This window comes from Chlorocebus sabaeus, chromosome 12, assembly GCF_047675955.1.
Source record: "Chlorocebus sabaeus isolate Y175 chromosome 12, mChlSab1.0.hap1, whole genome shotgun sequence".
Lineage (NCBI taxonomy): Eukaryota > Metazoa > Chordata > Mammalia > Primates > Cercopithecidae > Chlorocebus > Chlorocebus sabaeus.
In genome coordinates, this window is record NC_132915.1 from 82,136,890 (window position 1) to 82,156,441 (window position 19,552).

At 42.3% G+C, this 19,552-nt stretch overlaps 1 protein-coding gene across 5 annotated transcripts in view; it reads right to left on the minus strand.

Moving 5' to 3' along the window:
- The window catches only part of SUSD1 (sushi domain containing 1), a 136,110-nt gene that overhangs the window by 104,612 nt on the left and 11,946 nt on the right, over positions 1–19,552 (minus strand). For all 5 annotated transcript variants that reach the window (XM_073021852.1, XM_037983601.2, XM_037983583.2 and 2 more), the window contains exons 2-5: positions 12,504–12,617; positions 7,321–7,476; positions 1,572–1,724; positions 414–593 (exon numbers count right to left, since the gene is read on the minus strand). In XM_073021852.1, coding sequence (XP_072877953.1) covers positions 414–593; positions 1,572–1,724; positions 7,321–7,476; positions 12,504–12,617 — 603 coding nt within the window. The remainder of the gene's footprint in view (positions 1–413; positions 594–1,571; positions 1,725–7,320; positions 7,477–12,503; positions 12,618–19,552) is intronic.

Genomic DNA, 19,552 nt, shown 5'->3' on the forward strand with positions numbered 1-19,552 from the left:
ACACACACACACACACACACACACACACATATATATATACCTAACATCAAAAAACTAACATCAGGAATGAAGAAATACCCAAACCATTTCCCTAATAGTCAGGAATTAAATAATATTCAAAGGCAACACCACTATTTAAGTTTTTGTTCTAAAAATACAAAGTGATCAATCAAGAGAAAAACATAACTTTTATAAAGAAAGAAAAATTTGTAAATGGAATCATCATTATTTGCAGATGATATGATACTATTCCTGAAAATATCAAGAAAATCAGCTGAAAATCTATGAGAAACAAATAGGAATTTTAAAGATTTACTTGACTCATTTACTCCCTGAAACTGAAATTTAGAGAAAAATATGAAAACAGTCTCAAGGTGGTATGAACTAGGAACGTGAACTTTCTGAAAACTCACCTTGGCAATGTAATTTTGGGGACTCCCATGTGCCCAGGGCTGTGCAGCTTGAAACTGTGTCTTCTGGAACACTGAAAAATCCTTCTCTGCAAGCATAACGAACCTGGCTGCCCAGCCTAGACGTATAATCTCCTATGATATAGCCATTTGGAACTTCAGGAGGGGTACCACAGTCTATTTCTGAAAATAAATTAATGTCAAATTCATTATTTTGTGAATGTAAATCTTCAAAATTCATAATCTGTCTCCACCTCCACCCTATTCCTCACACACACACCCCCGAGCCATATTTTAAGTACACTGGTTCATTCCCACATGACTTCTGGGAACATATCCAACAATTGTCTTTATTCAGTCTTTTAGCCTTCCATAGGTAAAGCATCTTTACATGCACAAAGCTGAAGGAACTTAGCAATGAACCCTCACTAATTTACACTAAAGAGAAGTCTTGTCCAATGAAATAAAAAATCTGAATTACAAAATACCTTAAGATATAATGTACCTTGATGATTTTCAGGGTCACTTTTGAGATGCAAGGACCTTACCAAATCATTGGTGTTTACTATCTAACATAGTAGTTAATAGCAGAATATCTATTAACTGCTAATAAAAATCCTTTAAGTTTACTAATTTTAGCTTTTTTTTTTTTTTTTTTTTTTTGAGACAGACGTCTCACTTTGTTGCCCAGGCTGGAGTGCAACGGCATGATCTTGGCTCGAATGCAATGGCATGATCTCGGCTCACTGTGACCTCTGTCTCCTGGGTTCAATAAATTCTCATGCCTCAGCCTCCCAAGTAGCTGGGATTACAGGCACTCACCACCACACCTGGCTAATTTTTTTATTTTTAGTAGAGATGGGGTTTCACCGTGTTGGCCAGGCTGGTCTCAAACTCCTGACCTCAAGTGATCCACCCACCTCGGTCTCCCAAAGTGCTGAGATTATAGGCGTGAGCCACTGCTCCTGGTCTAATTTTAGCTTTTTTAACATGGCCCCCTCTAACTTTATTGTTGTTATTTGCTTTATTTCATAGGTTGTACAAAATGTGCAAAGGATCAGATCACCTCCACCCACCTCCCCAGCACAGGCTTGGAGCAAAAGAAAGTCACCATCAACAGAATTTCACCTTGAGGTGCTGCATTTTTTGGCAGAAACCCACCTGTGCATGACGTGGTATCAGTGGTCGGGTGGAAAGGCTCAGGTCCATTCCTTGGCAAGTATCCATCCATACAGTAGCATTCAAAGCTCCCATGAGTGTTCACGCATCGCCCTCCATGCCTGCACAGGCCAGAAACTTCACACTCATCTACGTCTTGGGACCCAATCCCAATAGAGAAAAGGAGAGAAAAACAGAAAAAAGAAAAAAAAAAAAAGGAGAGGATATTGTGACAGCCATTTTTTCACATTTTCAAGCTACTCTTATAAAAAGATGCATTTGTTTGCAACTGTATCATAAATTTTATTTTATGCCTTATAGGTTCTTCTCATATATTGTTCAGATCGTAGGCACTGAAAACATAGCAAGTGCTGAATAAATGTCTGTCAGTGTGTTCTGGGATTTTACAAAAACCAATAACCATTCCCAGCTCCCTGACACCTAACAAAATGAACTCAAAAACAGAAATATATCCAATCACTAAAAAATATCCAATCATTTAAAAATATCCAATCGTTATAAATATATCCACTCACTAAAAAATATCCTGGCCGTGCATGGTGGCTCATGCCCGTAATTCCAGCAATTTGGGAGGCTGAGGCGTGCAGATCATTTGAAGTCAGGAGTTCGAGACCAGCCTGGCCAACATAGAGAAACCCCATCTCTAGTAAAAATACAAAAATTAGCTGGCCATGGTGGCACACGCCTGTAGTCCCAGCTATGCAGGAGGCTGAGGCAGGAGAATCACTTGAATCTAGGAGACGGAGGTTGCAGTGAGCCGAGATCATGTCACTGCACTCAGCCCGGGTGACAGAGCAAGACCTTGTCTCAAATTAAAAAAAAAAAAAAAATCCAATCACTGAAAAAATCCAGTCACTATAAATATATCCAGTCACTATAAATATATCCAGTCACTAAAATGTATCCAATCACTATAAATATACCCAATCACTATAACAAAAGAATGGTCCCAACCTCATACTAAAACATCTAAAGTAAGGCTTCAGATAGCAAATAATTTACAGGCCTGGCACGGTGGCTCATGTCTGTAATCCTAGCACTTTGGGAGGACTGCTTGAGTCCCAGAGTTTGAGACCAACCTGGGCAATGAAGTGAGAACCTGGCTCTTAAAAAAAAAAAATTAACTTAAAATATAAACAAATTTTTAAATGTTTTAAATAAGGAAAACAATCTCCAGGAGAGTGAAAATGCCAGTCCATGAGTATAGGATGCTGTGGCAGGTAGTAGAGTGGTAATTTAATTAGGAAAGGTCTTACTGATTTTATGAAAATCAGACAGGCTTAACACAGGCATCTGGAAGGACAGGACATGCCCCTTTGCAGATTTTTGCACCTGACTGAAGACTACCAGAGACAGCAGGTACAGGGTAAAAACTGCCCAATAAGCCAGAGGCTGGAGAAGAAATCTCTCTGCCAGTTAGTAGTTTTTTCCCTCGGAACTGACTTTGAAACTTTAAGAATTCCATCAGCTGGGCATGACTGCGCATGCCTGTGGTCCCAGCTGCTGAAGAGGCTGAGGCAAGAGGATTGCTTTGAGTCCAGGAGTTCAAGGCCAGCCTGGGCAACAGAGCAAGACCTTCATCTCTAAAAATAATTATATTTTCATCAGAGCCACATAGATCAATTCCACTTGGAGAAAACAAAAAAAGCACCTTAACTGAAATTCCTAGGACATTTGCATAAAAACAATAGGGATTGAGCAGTAGACAGGAAGCAGCATGATTGAAGAAAGTCTGTTTTTAAAAAAAAAAAATTTTCAAAAAACTAGTAATACCATAATTTCTTTTCTTTTTTTTTTTTTTTTTTTTTTGGAGACAGAGTCTCACTCTGTTGCTCAGGCTGGAGTGCAATGGCGTGATCCTGGCTTATTGCAACCCCTGCCTCCTGAGTTCAACCGATTCTCCTGCTTCAGCCTCCTGAGTAGCAGGGACTACAGGTGTGTACCACCACACTGGCTAATTTTTGTGTGTCTTTTTGTAGAGACAGGGTTTCACCATGTTGGTCAGGCTGGTCTCGAACTCCTGACCTCAAGTGGTCCAACCACTCAGCTCCCAAAGTGCTGGGATTACAGGCACGAGCCAATGCACCTCGCTATAATTTCTTTTTCTTAAATGACATTTTAGCCCCCAAAAGAGAAAAGAAAATTATCTCAGAATCCTTTTAGACTTTTATATTCTTTATTCTTTTTCCTTTTTGGTCTTGGATCAATGAACGCCTCTCCACTCACGCCAATCATTGTTTGGGAACCAGTAATTCTATTCAATTGCTGACGGAGCCCATCCAAGTCAAACCACCCTCACACAAGAAGTGCCACAGAACTTCTTCTCCTGGGTTGTGGCTCATGGTGGATTCCATGATTCCCAAGAGTCATTCGGGGGCAGTTTTAAGGGCGAGAACATCTGCCAGTTCTCCACGACTGGCTGGAATCATCTCACACTAGAACCCTGGCAATTCATTCCGCCTCTAACGTTGGTGACGTCCAGAGGCCCACCTGCAATCAGCTCCTGAGCTTGACGTCGACTCTGCAAAGCACAATAAACAACTGGATGCAGGATTCTTTGGAATCCAGGAACTAGGATTCACATCCTGTGGTTCCAGGCAAACAGAGACTAACTGCTGATACCCCAAAACTTGCTAAGCTCCGCCCCAGCTAAAGCCCACTGATGTTTCTCTGGCAACTGCGATTCTAAAAGAAACAATATTATCAAGAAAAGCAATTCATCAGCTTTTACAAAGTGATTGCTGGAGAACTCACAAGGTAAGGTCATGGGAATGGCTGCCAGTAGACACGGTCTTCACAGTGGGGGCATGGAAATGCTCCAAAGTGAGACAGTGGTGATGCTAGCACAACTTTGTGAATATACTAAAAACCACTGAGTTATATATATCAAAAGGGTGAATTTGATGGTGTGTAAACTATAGCTCAATTTTTCAAAAAAGAGAAGGTCATTATATCATTGCAAGAATAGAATAAATAAAAGTAGAGCCTTTTATTTTGTTCCAGGCAGATTGGGTCTAGTTTGGCTGACACCTATTTGGCCCTTGCATAAATATTTTCTTCTGTTTCCTCTTCCCCTCTTCTTCTTCCCTCCTCCTGTTCCTACCAATCTTCTCCCTCTTCCTCCTCCTCATTCTTCTTCCTAACTTAATAAAAAAAAAAAAAAAAAAATTAAGACACAGTCTCGCTCTGTCACCCAGGCTGGAGTGCAATGGCACAACCTTGGCTCGCTGCAGCCTCAAAGTCCTGGGCTCAAGCATCCTCCCACCTCAGCCTTCCAAGTAGCTAGGACAACAGGCACACACCACTACATCCAGCTAATTTTCTTATTTTTTGTAAAGATGAAGTCTCATTATGTTGCCCAAGCTGGTCTTGAACTCCTGGTCTGAAGTGATCCTCCAGCCCTGGCCTCCCAAAGTCCTGGGGTTACAGGCATGAGTCACCACGCCCAGCCTTCTTCATAACTTTCAAAAGCTGAATTCATCTCTTGGAACTATAAATATACTGAAAAATATACAGCTGTAAGTTTTTCCTGGCAAACTCCCACAGCCTAGAAAACACAATTTCAGGGTTCATATTCTCCAGAAAGTTCCCCTGATTCCTTCCTCACAGCCAAAATAAGTGACCCCTAGATTCCAGTAAACGCTGTTTGCTTACCTATGACTAACACTTTATACTGAAATTAGCTGTCTGCTCATCACCCTCCCACTAGCACAGCCTTGGCATATAAGAAGTGCATGAGAGGCCAGGCGTGGTGGCTCACGCCTATAATCCCAGCACTTTGGAAGCCGAGGCAGGTGGATCAGCTGAGGTCAGGACTTCGAGACAAGCCTGGCCAACATGGTGAAACCCTGTCTTTACTAAAATACAAAAATTAGCTGGGCATGGTGGTGGGTGCCTGTAATCCCAGCTACTCAGGAGGCTGAGACAGGAGAATCACAGGTGAATTGCTTGAACCCAGGAGGCAGAGGTTGCAGTGAGCCAAGATCGCGTCACTGCACTCCAGCCTGGGTCACAGTGGCTCACACCTGTAATCCCAGCACTTTGGGAGGCCAAGGCGGGCAGATCACAGGGTCAGGAGATCAAGACCATCCTGGCCAACATGGTGAAACCCCATCTCTACTAAAAGTACAAAAATTAGCCAGGTGTGGCGGTGTGCACCTATAGTCTCAGCTACTCAGGAAGCTGAAGCAGGAGAATCGCTTGAAGCTAGGAGGCAGAGGCTGCAGTGAGCCAAGATCACGCCACTGCACTTCAGCCTGGGCAACAGAGTGAGACTCTGTCTCAAAAAAGAAAAGAAAAGGAAAAGTACAAGAGAAATGTGTATTGAATAAACAAAACACTAGCTCATCATCTTATATGCTTTTTTTTAGTGTCTTTTCTTCTTAATATACAAAATTTAATACTGTAACATTGTACTTCTGCAACCATGCAGCCAGTAATTTGCTGCCTAGAACAACAGGATATTATAAAATGTTTTCTCTGAAGGAATGTGTTCATTCACACCAAGAATAAATCAAATGCATCCTTTGAGAGATTCTGCTTTGGTACAGGTCAAGAGGGAGGATGAATCCGAGCATAAGAACCTATGGTTCCTGGTAGCTAAGAAGATAAAATATGTTCTCCTTTCATTTTCTTTTTCCTGAAAACCTTTAAATATCATGAAGCTTTCAGGCCGAGTCATTAAGTCTACGCAAAAGCATCTTAGAACCAGGAGGCTTTTTCTGCCTTTCCTCTTCATTATTGTTCGAAGATTTTCCTAGAAAGTCAGAGAGCAACATTAAATAGCATGAACAGAGGAGTCGCTAAAAATCCGGAGGGTTTGTCCCCACCCTGTATTCGACCAGCCTATGCTCAGAGATCCAACCTACAACGCTCCTGTGCTCCCAAAACTCGCACTCCTCACTCAGCGTACATATGTGGGAGGCGAGCCCATGTCTCTAACAGGGACAGCTCTGACCTCCTGTGAGCCAACAGCCGGGTGCCAGCCCCCGGATTAGTGTGCTCTGAGCTGAGGAGTGCCACTCACCCTAAGGACCCCCCACCTGTGGTTACAGGAACCTGCAAGAGGCACGTCATCTCCAGAGAGTCCCTCCTCATTATTCATTATCAAAATGATCAGGCCAGGCGCGGTAGCTCATGCCTGTAATCCCAGCACTTTGGGAGGCCGAGGCGGGTGGATCACCTGAGGTCAGGAGTTTGAGACCAGCCTGACTAACATGGTGAAACCCCATCTCTACCAAAATTACAAAATTAGCCGGGTGTGGTGGTATATGCCTGTAATCCCAGCTACTTGGGTGACTGAGGCAGGAGAATCGCTTGAACCCAGGAGGCAGAGGTTACAGAGAGTCAAGATTGTGCCACTGCACTCCAGCCTGGGCAACAGAGTGAGACCCTGTCAAAAAAAAAAAAAAAGTTCAAACAAAATATTACAATGAAAAAAAAAGAATATTGCAATGAACTCCCGTAGACCCACATCTCCCCAAGATTCAATCGTTGTTTACATTTTGCCATTTAAAGTAGTTTAGACTAAAGGAATACTATTATAGATACATCATCATAATACCCCTAGATACCTCAGCATGCATCTCCCAAAATAAGAATATTATCCTATATACCACAATACCATTATCCCATCTAACAGAACATTAATTCCCTGATATTAACAAATGCACAGCCCAGACACTACCCTGCCATCACCAATCGCGAACACTGCAGCCCCCTTCATGAGTACCTGTACAAAAGGTGCCATCGTTGGGAATGAATGTCTTGTTGTTGTTTGTGGCTCGATATCCTTCCAGGCAAATGCAATAGAAGCCCCCGGGGGTGTTGTGGCAAGATGTGTGGTTCCCACAGACAACAGTGGCTCCAAACTGGCACTCATTTTTATCTGTGGACACACAGACAAGGCACCGGAAGAGCTATCAATCCACACCGACTTCAACAGCCCAGGCTGTCCTCCCATGCTATGGACCCAGCAACCAATGTTCTGTGACCACACCTTCGTGATCTATTTCTCCAGCCTCTTCTCCTTTCACGATGCTCCCCAGACTACAGGACCTGGGCCCCTCGTCATTACATGCCAGGAGTGTATGAAACCCCAAGAAAAATGCAACACCTCAATCTGGCAATCCATCTGATTTGAAGATTGGGAGAAGAGGGCTCTCTTTGAAATTTTGCAAGCTTAAAAAGATGTTTTCAGAGGCCCACGGAAACAAACCAGCAGAATTCCCCTTTTCCAGTTCAGCCATTCTCATGGTTTTTCATGAAAACCAGTGTAGGCTGATTTTACAGCCAGTGATTAACTAGAAAATTTCTTCCTTCTGAGCTACCAAGAAACACAATGGAATTAGTGCTGCAGCCTCATCCGGAGCAGGGCTAATGCAGGAGCAGGAACAGCTCATGCTAATGGTCAGTGACCTGTGTGAATAATGTTCGTCCCTCAGTGCAGGGACCTGGAACAGGGATGCTCCATGAGTCCCCAGAAGCCTGCCCGGAGTGTTTTTCATTCAGTAATATGACATCAAAAGACGCAAAATGAAAGCAAATCTCCCTCTCATCTCTGCCCCCTAGCTCAGGAGTCAGCAAACTTTTTCTCATAGTATCTGTTGCAACAGCTCACCTGTGCTCATGGGCACGAAAGCAGCTGTAGACAACAGGTAAACTACCAAGCAATGCTATGTTCCAGTAAAACTCCACCTACAGAAACAGGCAGCAGGTCGAACTTGGCCCATGGGCCATAGTTTGCTGACTCTGCCTAACCCTCTAATTTAAGAGGAAACTCCTGTGACCAAATTGTTATGCATCCTTTTAGAGCTGATCTACCCAGTTAGCTTTTTTGGGGAGAAAAATCATCAACTTATGAATTTGTAGCTTTTTTGTTTGTTGCTTCGTGTTTTATTTCACCAGTGGGCCCCTCAGATCTATGTAATGGCCTCTCACAATTGCACTCAATTCCTGCTCACTCAAAAGTACTCTCCGGAAGATCTGAGTGTTTTATTATTATTATTATTATTTTACAGTTATGTGTCACTTAATGATGGGGACACGTACCGAGGAATGTGTCGTTAGGCAAGTTCATCATTGTGGGAACATCACAGGGTGTATTCACACAAACCTAGATGGCACAGCCAACTATACACTCAGGTTACATGGTAGAGTGTAGTGCTCCTAGGTTAGAACCTGTATAGCATGTGACTGTACTGAATACCGTAGGCAACTGTCACACAGTGGGAAGTATTTGTGTATCTAAATATATCTAAACATAGAAACGGTACAGTAAAAATACAGTATAAAATACAAAAAATGATACACCTCTAGAGAGCACTTACCATGAAATGGAACGTGCAGGACTGGAAGTTGCTCTAGGTAAGCCAGTGAGTGAGTGGTGAGTGAATATGAAGGCCTAGAACATCATGATACACGACTGTTGACTTTTATTTTTATATAGAGACAGGGCCTCCCTCTGTCACCCAGGCTAAAGTGCACTGGCACGATCATAGCTCACTGCAGCCTTGAACTCCTGGCTCAAGCAATCCTCCTGCCTCAGCCTCCTGGAGCTAGGAGCAGCTAGGACTACAGGCAAAAGCCATCATGCCCAGTTAATTTCTAGTTTCTAATTGTAGAGATCAGCTCTCACCATGTGAGAGCCCAGGCTGGTCTCAAACTGCTGGCTTTAAGGGATCCTCCCACGTTGGCCTCCCAATGTGCTCCCAAAGGGATTACAGGTATGAGCCACCACACCCAGCCTTACTGTAAACTTTCTAAACACTGGACACATAGGCTACACTAAATTTATAAAAGTATCTTTCTTGGCCAGGCGCAGTGGTTCACACCTGTAATCCCAGCACTTTGGGAGGCTGAGGCAGGTGGATCACCTGAGGTCAGGAGTTTGAGACCAGCCTGGCCAACATGGTGAAACCCCATCTCTACTAAAAATACAAAAATTAGCCGGGCATGGTGGTGGGCACCTGTAATCCCAACTACTCAGGAGGCTGAGGCAAGAGAATTGCTTGAACCCGGGAGGTGGAGGTTGCAGTGAGCCGAGATCATGCCATTGCACTCCAGCCTGGGCAACAAGAGTGAAATTCCATCTCAAAAAAAAAAAAGTATCTTTATTGGTCGGGCGCAGTGGCTCATGTCTGTAATCCCAGCACTTTGGGAGGCCAAGGTGGGCAGATCACCTGAGGTCAGGAGTTCAAGACTATCCTGGCCAACATGGTGAAACCCCGTTTCTACTAAAAATACAAAAATTAGCCAGGTGTGGTGGTGCATGCCTGTAATCCCAGCTACTCAGGAGGCTGAGGCAGGAGAATCGCTTGAACCCAGGAAGCAGAGGTTGCAGTGAGCTGAGATCGTGCCACCGCACTTCAGCCTGGGCGACAGACGGAGACGCCATCTCAAAAAAAAAAAAAAAAAAAAGTCAAAGGGCAAGCAAGAATGTAGCTAGCATCCATGGGAGGAGGAATTCCTTTGGGAAGGGAACAGAAAAATTTGTCCATTCTTCTCAACTTCATTTCTATCTCACTGCTAGAAAGTGTGGGTGAGGAATGGGAGAGTGAGAAGCATTAGGAGAAATTCCCCAAGAGCCTCAGACTGCAGGGTAGCCAAACTTCTTATGGGTAGAAACCTAAAAAACAAGAGTCAAAGAAGGCCTCACTCCAGCCTGCAGAATGGGCAATGGTGGGTGACTGGAAAAGCTTGTGTCTGCAAAGTGAAAGGTGACTTTTTGAAGACAAGACTAAGTTGGGGTTTTTTGGTTTTTTGCTTTTAGTTTCTTTTTTTCTATTTTTAAGAGATGGGATCTTGCTCTGTCACCCAGACTGGAGTGCAGTGGTGGCCAGGTGCGATGGCTCATACCTATAATCCCAGCACTTTAGGAAGCTGAGGCAGGAGGATCACCTGAGCCCAGGAGCTCAAGACCAGCCCGGGCAATGTAGTGAGACCCTGTATCTACTAAAAATGAAGAAGAGGAAGAAGAAAAGGAAGAAGAGAAGGAAGAAGAGGAAGAAGGAGAACGAGAGAGAGAGAGAAGGAGAAAAGAAAGAAGAGGAGGAGGAGGAGGAAGGAGGAGGAGAGGAAGGAAGGAAGGAAGGAAGGAAGGAAGGAAGGAAGGAAGGAAGGAAGGAAGGAAGGAAGGGAGGGAGGGAGGGAGGGAGGGAGGGAGGGAGGGAGGGAGGAAGGGAGGAAGGAAGGAAAGGAAAGAAGGAAAGGAAAGGAGAGAGAAACAGAAGAAAGAAAGAAAGAAAGAAAGAAAGAAAGAAAGAAAGAAAGAAAGAAAGAAAGAAAGAAAGAAAGAAAGAAAGAAAGAAAGAAAGAAGAAAGGAAGGAAGGGAAGGAAAGGAGAGAAGGAAAGGAAAGAGAGAGAGAAAGACAGAAGAAAGAAAAAGAAAGAGAGAGAGAGAAAGAGAGAGAGAGAAAGAAAGAGAAAGAAAAAGGAAGGAAGGAGGGAAGGAAGGAAGGAAGGGAAGGGAAGAAAAACACTAGCTGGCTGGGGCAGCAAGGTTGCAGTGAGCCATGATCATGCCACTGCACTCCAACCTGGGAAACAGAAAGCCCTTGTCTCTAAAAATAAAACAAAGATAAAAAATAACTTACTGGCCGGGTGTAGTGGCTGATGCCTGTAATCCCAGCACTTTGGGAGGCCAAGGCGGGTGGATCATGAGGTCAGGAGTTTGAGACCAGCCTGACCAACATGGTGAAACACTGTCTCTACTAAAAGCACGAAAATTAGCTGGGCATGGTGGCACATGCCTTTAATCCCAGTTACTCAGGAGGCTGAAGCAGGAGAATTACTTGAACCTGGGAGGCGGACGTTGCAGTGAGTCAAGATCACACCACTGTACTCCAGCCTGGGTGACAGAGTAAGACTTCGTCTCAAAAAAAAAAACCTCACTGAAGCTTCGAACTCCTAGGCTCAAGCCATCGTCCTGCCTCAGCTTCCTGAATACCTGGGAGTACAGGTGTGTGCCACCATATGTGGCTAATTTGAAAAAGCTTTTTTTAGAGATGGGGGGTTCAGTATGCTGCCCAGGCTGGTTTCAAACTCCTGGCCTCAAGTGGTCCTCCCACCTCAACCTCCAGAACAGCTGAGATTACAAGATCGAGCCTCAATGCCTTGCTGTTATTTTTCTTTCGAGAGAAAAAAAAAGCACACAAAGATATCACAACAAGGCTGTATATAACATCTGTCCACAACTGTAAGGTAAAACCATCAATATTTTTAATGCATATAACAAGGTTGCTGGGAGGAAATTGGAAGATTATTGCAACATTTACTATTGTAAAATTGTTGCAAAAGTCTCCCTCTCTCTGAATTGAGCTTGAACCTGGATATTGTCTGACTGTCATGGCATGGGGGATATCATGAGGCAAAAAATAATTTCAGATGCTTCTAACATAAAGGGCTTTGAATTCCTTTAAGTCATCTAAGTCCCTAAAAGTATCACAACTACCAAAAATGTGGAGGATGAATTCTGACAGACATAAGACCCAAAGCAACAGTATTTAACCAATTAACCAAAAAGTCCAATGGCAAATTGTTTTGGCTTTCCTCATAGTACTAATATAAATAGTGTTATATCAAAATAACCAGAGAAATTAAGGAATACAATATTCACTTGAATTGCAAAGTTAAACTTAAGACTTAAAACAGATGTCAAATTTGTGTTAGATCCCAGAGTTTCCAGAGATTCAAGTTCAATGACCTCTAACATGAGGAATACTATCTTGGAAACACTAGAGAAAGAATGTATCCAAACACCAAAACAAAGACTTATTATAATTGACAAAACTTCTCATAATAAAAACATGTGAACAAAATAACAATGTTTTTCCCCAAGGACATCAACTCTTTAATACAAGAGAATCTTGTTTCTTGATTCAGCTTTTCAACTTAACCCAGGATTCAGAACTTACCAACACACTGAGTCCTCCCGTTCCCCACAAATCCATAGTTGCAAATACAGATCTTCTTCCCTTCTCGTTGCTGGCATGTGGCATGTTCATGGCAAGTGGCACAGACATCTAAACCTGAATCATAAATTGTATGTTTCAGAAAAAGAAAAATGCAAGATGAGACACATGTAGTTAGTGGACATTTACAATGGAGAACCAAAATTTGAAGACCAAAATAACACAAGATACACCTAGTCTCATCCTTAAAAACCTTCAGTGACTGTTTATTTCCCACAGAATAAAGTGCAAATCCCTTCCTCTGTGTGGCCAATGGATGTCTTTTTTTTTTTGTTTTTTGTTTTTTGTTTTTTTTGAGACGTGGTCTCACTCTGTCGCCCAAGCTGGAGCACAGTGGTACAATCACAGCTCACTGCAGCCTCAACCTCCTGGGAGCAAGTGAACCTCTCAGCTCAGCCTCCCAAGTAGCTGGGACTATAGGTACACGTCACCACACCTGGCTAATTTTTTTTCTGTAGACATAGGGTTTTGCCATGTTGCCCAGGCTGGTCTTGAAATCCTGGGCTCTAGCAATCCACCCACCTTGGCCTTCTAAAGTGCTGGGATTACAGGCGTGAACCACCATGCTAGGCCATAATCAATGCTCTTAGTGGTCTCAGTCCAGACATACTCCTCCAGCCTCATTGTTTCCAAGCCCCACCACACATGGTATTTGCCAGATGTCAGAGGCTGACTACTCTTTCCCTAACAGAATATCTATGATCCTACTTGCATGCCACAATCACGATACTCTCTATACCTAAAATGCCTATGCCTTCTTCTCTGCCTAGCTAGCACCTATTCATATTTTAAGACCCAGCTTAAATGTCACATTACCTCTGAGGTCTTCCCCACTTCTCCATTTTTTTCTTTTTTTGAGGTAGAGTCTGACTCTGTTGCTCAGGTTGAAGCGCAATGGCATGATCTCGGCCCACTGCAGCCTTGACCTCCCGGGCTCATGCAATTCTCCACACCTCAACCTCCCAAGTAGCTGGGACTACAGGCATACACCACCACACCCATCTAATTTTTGTATTTTTTGTAGGGGGGGGTCTCCCTATGTTGTCAAGGCTGGTCTCGAACCCCTGAGCTCGAGGGATCCACCGCCTTCAGCCTCCCAAGGAGCTGGGATTACAGGTGTGAACCAACGTGCCCAGCCCATTCCTCCATTCTTAAGGAAAATTAAATGCATCTTCCTCTGTGCTCCCCTAACACTGGCATATTCCCCTATCAATCACGTTAATGTGTCATTATATTTGGTTCTAGCTTTGTCTTCCAAGCTCGGTATTATGAATGAGCCGCTCAAGGATAGGGATGATGTCATTTGCCCATATGTTATGATGGCACAGTGCAGACACTCAATATATTTTTATTGACTGCCTGGATAGAGAAATCTGAAATCCTACTTGCTGCAACTCAAAAAGCAAATGGAGTGAAGAGGAACACAGCTGCCTATTACTCTACTCATTTTTTTTTTTCAAAGAAAAAAATGAATGTGTTTAAGATGACAGTAACTTAACAGCCAAGTCCCAGTAGGATGACCAGATCCCAATTATTGAAATAAACAGCAGAATTGTTTGAGGCTAAAACTTCTAAAACATCCAAATCTACCAGATGGTGATATATGGCCCAAGATCAAACAAGAATTTCTACCCAAGGCTATGTGGTATATTGTGTTTCCCTCTCAGTGCCTCTGTAATTTCAGGAGTGACCTAGTCAAGAGAATCTTTCTAGCATTGAATTTCATTTTAGTTTTGGCTCTATTATTACCCATGTAAGACAGCCTAGCCCTTAGGCTGCTCTAGGCATGAAACCAACTGAGGCTAGGGATTTCTAAACACTCTAACCATGCTGCTTTTGCATGTTTTTTTTAAAAATAAAAGATAACACAAAAATAAGACAAACCACTGATCATCACTAAGTAATGCCAAATCAGCCATGTAATATTTACAAAATTTATTGTATCTCAGACCATAAAGACAAACGCAACAAATTCCAAAAAAGTAAAAATGTTAAAGCCTGAATTATCTGTCCACATAATAATGCAATAAAACCATCAAACAAAACACAAGACTGGCAACCCCAAAAGAAACATAGTCGCAAACCACAGAACATTCTCCTAAATAATTCTTGGGACAAAGGGAATATCAAAATTGAAATGTTTAACACTAGGTATAAAAACATATTTACTCCAGAAAATGTAAGTTTTATGTGTTTTTATACCTTAAAGATATACTTTTATACTTCAATGTGGCCTTTAAAATTTTTACTTTTTTCAAATTTGTTGCATTTTTCTTTATGGTCTGAGATAGAATAAATGTTGTAAATATTCCATGGTTAATTTCATATTACTTAGTGAAGATTAGTGGTTTTTCTCATTTTTGTGTTATCTCTTATTTTAAAAAAGAACACACAAAATAGTAGCATAGTTAGCGTGTTTGGAAATCTCCCAGTCTCAGTGCCTAAAAAAGAGATGCCTAAGATGCCTAAAAAAGAGAGAGAAAAGCAGGCAGCCAAGAAAAAAAAAAAAAAAACTAGAATTTTAATACAAGAAGCCTGAAAAAAGGAAAAAAAGAAAATGGGGATTTAGGGATTAGTAAATAAAATTTTAAAGATGTTAAAGAATTAGAAAATATTATCAAATGCAATGGGGGGGAGGAAATTACATAAAAGACTAGGAAGGTATAAACCCTGGGAGAGAAGATGATAGCAGACAAAAGATGCTAACAGTATTTCAGAAAATGAGAATGAGGCTGGGCGGAGTGGCTTACGCCTGCAATCTCAGCACTTTGGGAGACCAAGGCGGGTGAATCACTTGAGGTCAGGAGTTCAAGAGCAGCCTGGCCAATGTGGTAAAACCCCATCTCTACTAAAAATACAAAAATTAGCCGGGTGCAGTGGCAGGCACCTGTAGTCCCAGCTACTGGGGAGGCTGAGGCAAGAGAATCACTTGAACCTGGAAGGTTGAGGTTGCAGTGAGCTGAGATCATGCCACTGCACTACAGCCTGGGCAAGAGAGTGAGACTCCATCTCAAAAAAAATAAAAATAAAGAAGATAAGAAAGAGATGGATGGGCTAGGTACAGTGGCTCATGCCTATAATTTCAGCACTTTGGAAGGCCTTGATCCCGTAAGTTCAAGACTAATCCTGGGAAACATGATGAGACCTCATCTCTGTTAAAAAAAGAAAAAGAGATGGACGCATGGTAATTGCCTTAGCAGAGAGGAAGAACTAAAAGCCAATCCTAGAAAGGCCCAAAAAGCAGAGTCTCTGCAAATTTCAGGAGACAGACATAAGGAATAGGAATGAAAGTTCAAGGAACTGGTTGAAAATACCTGCAAGGAATAGTTAAATGCCCATATTCCTTCACTGATGCTGCACAGAACAGAACTTTACAATTGGGAGAAAACGAACCAGAAGGCCCCAGATTAGAAGGACAACACACCAAACTGAAGTGAGGATGAGTCCCTAAACCTAAATGTCCATCATATGGGTTAAATATATTTAACCAACTTAACACATTAACATTTTAGCACAAAACATTTTAAAACTGTGTGATCAGTACATTGTCAATTCATAATGACATTCAGGGCCAGGCATGGTGGCTCATGCCTATAATCCCAGCACTTTGGGAGGCCAAGGCAGGCGGATCACTCGAGGTCAGGAGTTTGAGACCAGCCTGGCCAACATGGCATAACCCTGTCTCTACCAAAAATACAAAAACATTAGCCAGGTGTGGTGGCAGCTACTTGGGAGGCTAAAGCAGGGGAATCACTTGAACCCCGGAGGCAGAGGTTGCAGTGAGCCATGACAGTACCACTGCACTCCAGCCTGGGTGACAAAGTGAGACTTCATCTCAAAAAAAAAAAAAAAATTCATAATGACATGCAACCAAAATCTTGGAAATACTTTCTAAATAATGGATCCTGGGTCAAGTTCAAAAACCCGTTTGTGATCAACCCTACGATGATGAACATATGAACATTCTCCCCAATTTAATTTGTACATAGAATGCAATCTTGGCCAGGCACGGTGGTTCATGCCTGTAATCCCAGCACTTTAGGAGGTCAAGGTGGGCAGATCACCTGAGGTCAGGAATTTGAGACCAGCCTGGTCAACATGGTGAAACAAAAAATACAAAAATTAGCTGGGCTCAGTGGCGTGCACCCGTAATCCCAGCTACTCAGGATGCTGAAACAGGAGAATCGCTTGAACCCACGAGGCGGAAGTTGCAGTGAGCCGAGATTGCGCCACTGCACTCCAGCCTGCATGACACAGCAAGACTCCGTTTAAAAAAAAAAAAGAGAATGCAATCTTATTAAACACCCTAAATCTTGGGTACGGTGTTTCGGTTTGGGATGATGAAAAGGTTCTGAAGACGGACGATAGTGATGGTTGCACAATAATATACAACTTGCTTCTCAATTGCACACTTCAAAATAGCTAAAATGGTAAAAATTTGCCTTATGTCTACTTTACCACAATAGTAAGAAAATACTGAAAATTACATTTTTTACTTTAAAAATCAAATTTATTGAGATATAATATGCATACAATGAAACGCCCCCATGTTTAAGTGTGCAGTTTCAGTGGGTTTTAACAAATGTAAACAACCACGAAACCCAAGATGCGGAATATATGATGCACAATTTGCATCTGATGATAATCTGATAATATATGGTGCACAATCTGATGATAAACATTTGGTTTGTTTTCACTTGGGGGCTAATAGAATTAAAGCCTTGATGGCAAAAAAGGGGAGGGAAACTCAACTTTTTATAGGGAAATCATTTTGTTTCTGGATCCCAAATTTCTCATGATGCCATTGAGAGATGGTAGATAGCAGGTACACAGCTTTAGAGAACAAGTAACTAAAGTAACCCAAGTTAAGGAAGCCTGTAAGAATTTTTCACTGAAAACCAAAGAAGCCCATTCATTATAAGCTACTTCCCCAGTGAACAGACAACATAAACACGCTGTTCAAAGGCTACAAACCTTAAGTAGACACTGAAATCACACATAAATGCATGTAGTACAATAATAGACAAAAATATTATTCTATTGAAACAACAATAAAATATGTGAAATTAAGTAATTCAAACTTAAAGCTGTTGGAACTTTAAATTATACCAAGCCTTGAGAGGAATGTGGCATGCATGCAGTTTGAGTCACAAAGTATACAGCTGTAACTTCTGCCTCTTTTTCCCCCTGTAAATAATTAAGCCCAAATGGCACCAGAGATAAGACCCCCTTAGATCACTATCTCTCCTCATGGAGTAATAAAGTAATTTTCCTTGGAGTGTAGCAATCTGTTACCAACCAACTAGCTGTGGCATATGCACTGGTCTTGTATGGAAAATGTAATTCTGCTACAATTTCTACATAAATGAAACGGTAACTTCCCCACTTTGGAAGGAAGACTCCATTCATTTGAAGTCAGTGTTTCCCAGTGGCCACCCTCAAGGTTTATGCTAGAATAAACTCTATATTTCATATATATCATACATTCTGAATCTCATTATTTAAGGCTGACAAATGGAAATTTTAAAATTTTTTTTCTTATGTAAAATACTTGTCTAGGGTCAGGTGCAGTGGCTCACACCTGTAATGTCATCATTTTGGTTTGTTTGTTTGTTGAGACAAGGTCTCACTCTGTCACCTCTGTCACCCAGGCTGGAGTGCAATGGTGTGATGACAGCTCACTGCAGCCTCGACCTCCTGTGCTCAAGCTATCCTCGCTCCTCAGCCTCCAGAGTAATGAGGACTACAGGTACATCCCACCACACCTGGCTAATTTTTCATTTTATTATTTTTTTTAGAGACAGGATCCCACTATGTTGCCCAGGCTGGTTTCAAATAATCCTCCTACCTCAGCCTCCCAAAGTGCCAGCCTGGTCAACATAGCAAGACTCCATCTCTACAAAAAAAAAAAAAAAAATTTAATTAGCTGGGCATGGTGGGGCATACACGTAATCCTAGCTACTTGTGAGGCTGATGTGGGAGGATCTCTCGAGCTCAGGAGATCAAGGCTGCAGTGAGCTTTGAATGAGCCACTGCACTCCAGACTGGGCAACAGAGCTAGACTGTCTCTTTAAAAAGTTTAAAAATAAAAAACTTGTCATTATAAAGATGCAGAATTTATATAGATCCATTTGCAAAAACTCAGCTGGGCACGGTGGCTCACACCTATAATCCCAGCACTTTGAGAGGCCAAGGAGAGATCACTTGAGGCCAAGAGTTCGAGACCACCCTGGCCAACATGGTGAAACCCTGTCTCTGCTAAAAATACAACAAAATTAGCCGGGCATGGTGGCAGGCACCTGTAATCCCAGCTACTCCGGTGGCTGAGGCAAGAGGATCACTTGAACCTGGAAGGCAGAGGTTGCAGTGAGCCAAGATTATGCCACTGCACTCCAGTCTGGGCAACAGATCAAGACTCTGTCTCAGAAAACAAAACAAAGAAAACAAAAAAACTGAATACCAGCTGGAAAAGGACTATTTCATAACTATTGAGCTAATCTAATAAACATAAAAAATATTAAGAAGCAAAGAGGTGGGACTCACTCAGATAAATTAAAGGAAGTCCAGTCTGAATTAGTGAAGGATAGAATAGAAAATGTTTTAAAAGAAACTGAATTAAGTTCAAGTTTATTTAATAAATAGGCCCAAACAAACACATGGCCTTAAAGGAAGGCAGCCAGGTATGGGGAAAGCACTGGACTTGAAAGCTAGTTAGAGCCGGATCCTAAATCTAGCTGAGTCAAATTCACTGTGTGACCTTGAGCACACCACTTAACCTTTCTGGATCTCAGTTTTTTCATCTTTAAAACAAGGACTTTGGGCTTCTCGAATTTTAAAGTGCATTCAAATCACCTGGGGAGGCTGAGGCAGGAACCCGGGTTGCTTGAGCCCAGGAGTGCAAAGTTACATGAGCTATGATCATGCCACTGCACTCCAGCCTAGAAAACAGAGTGAGATCTTGTTTCTAAAAAGAAAAGAAAAGTCACATGTCC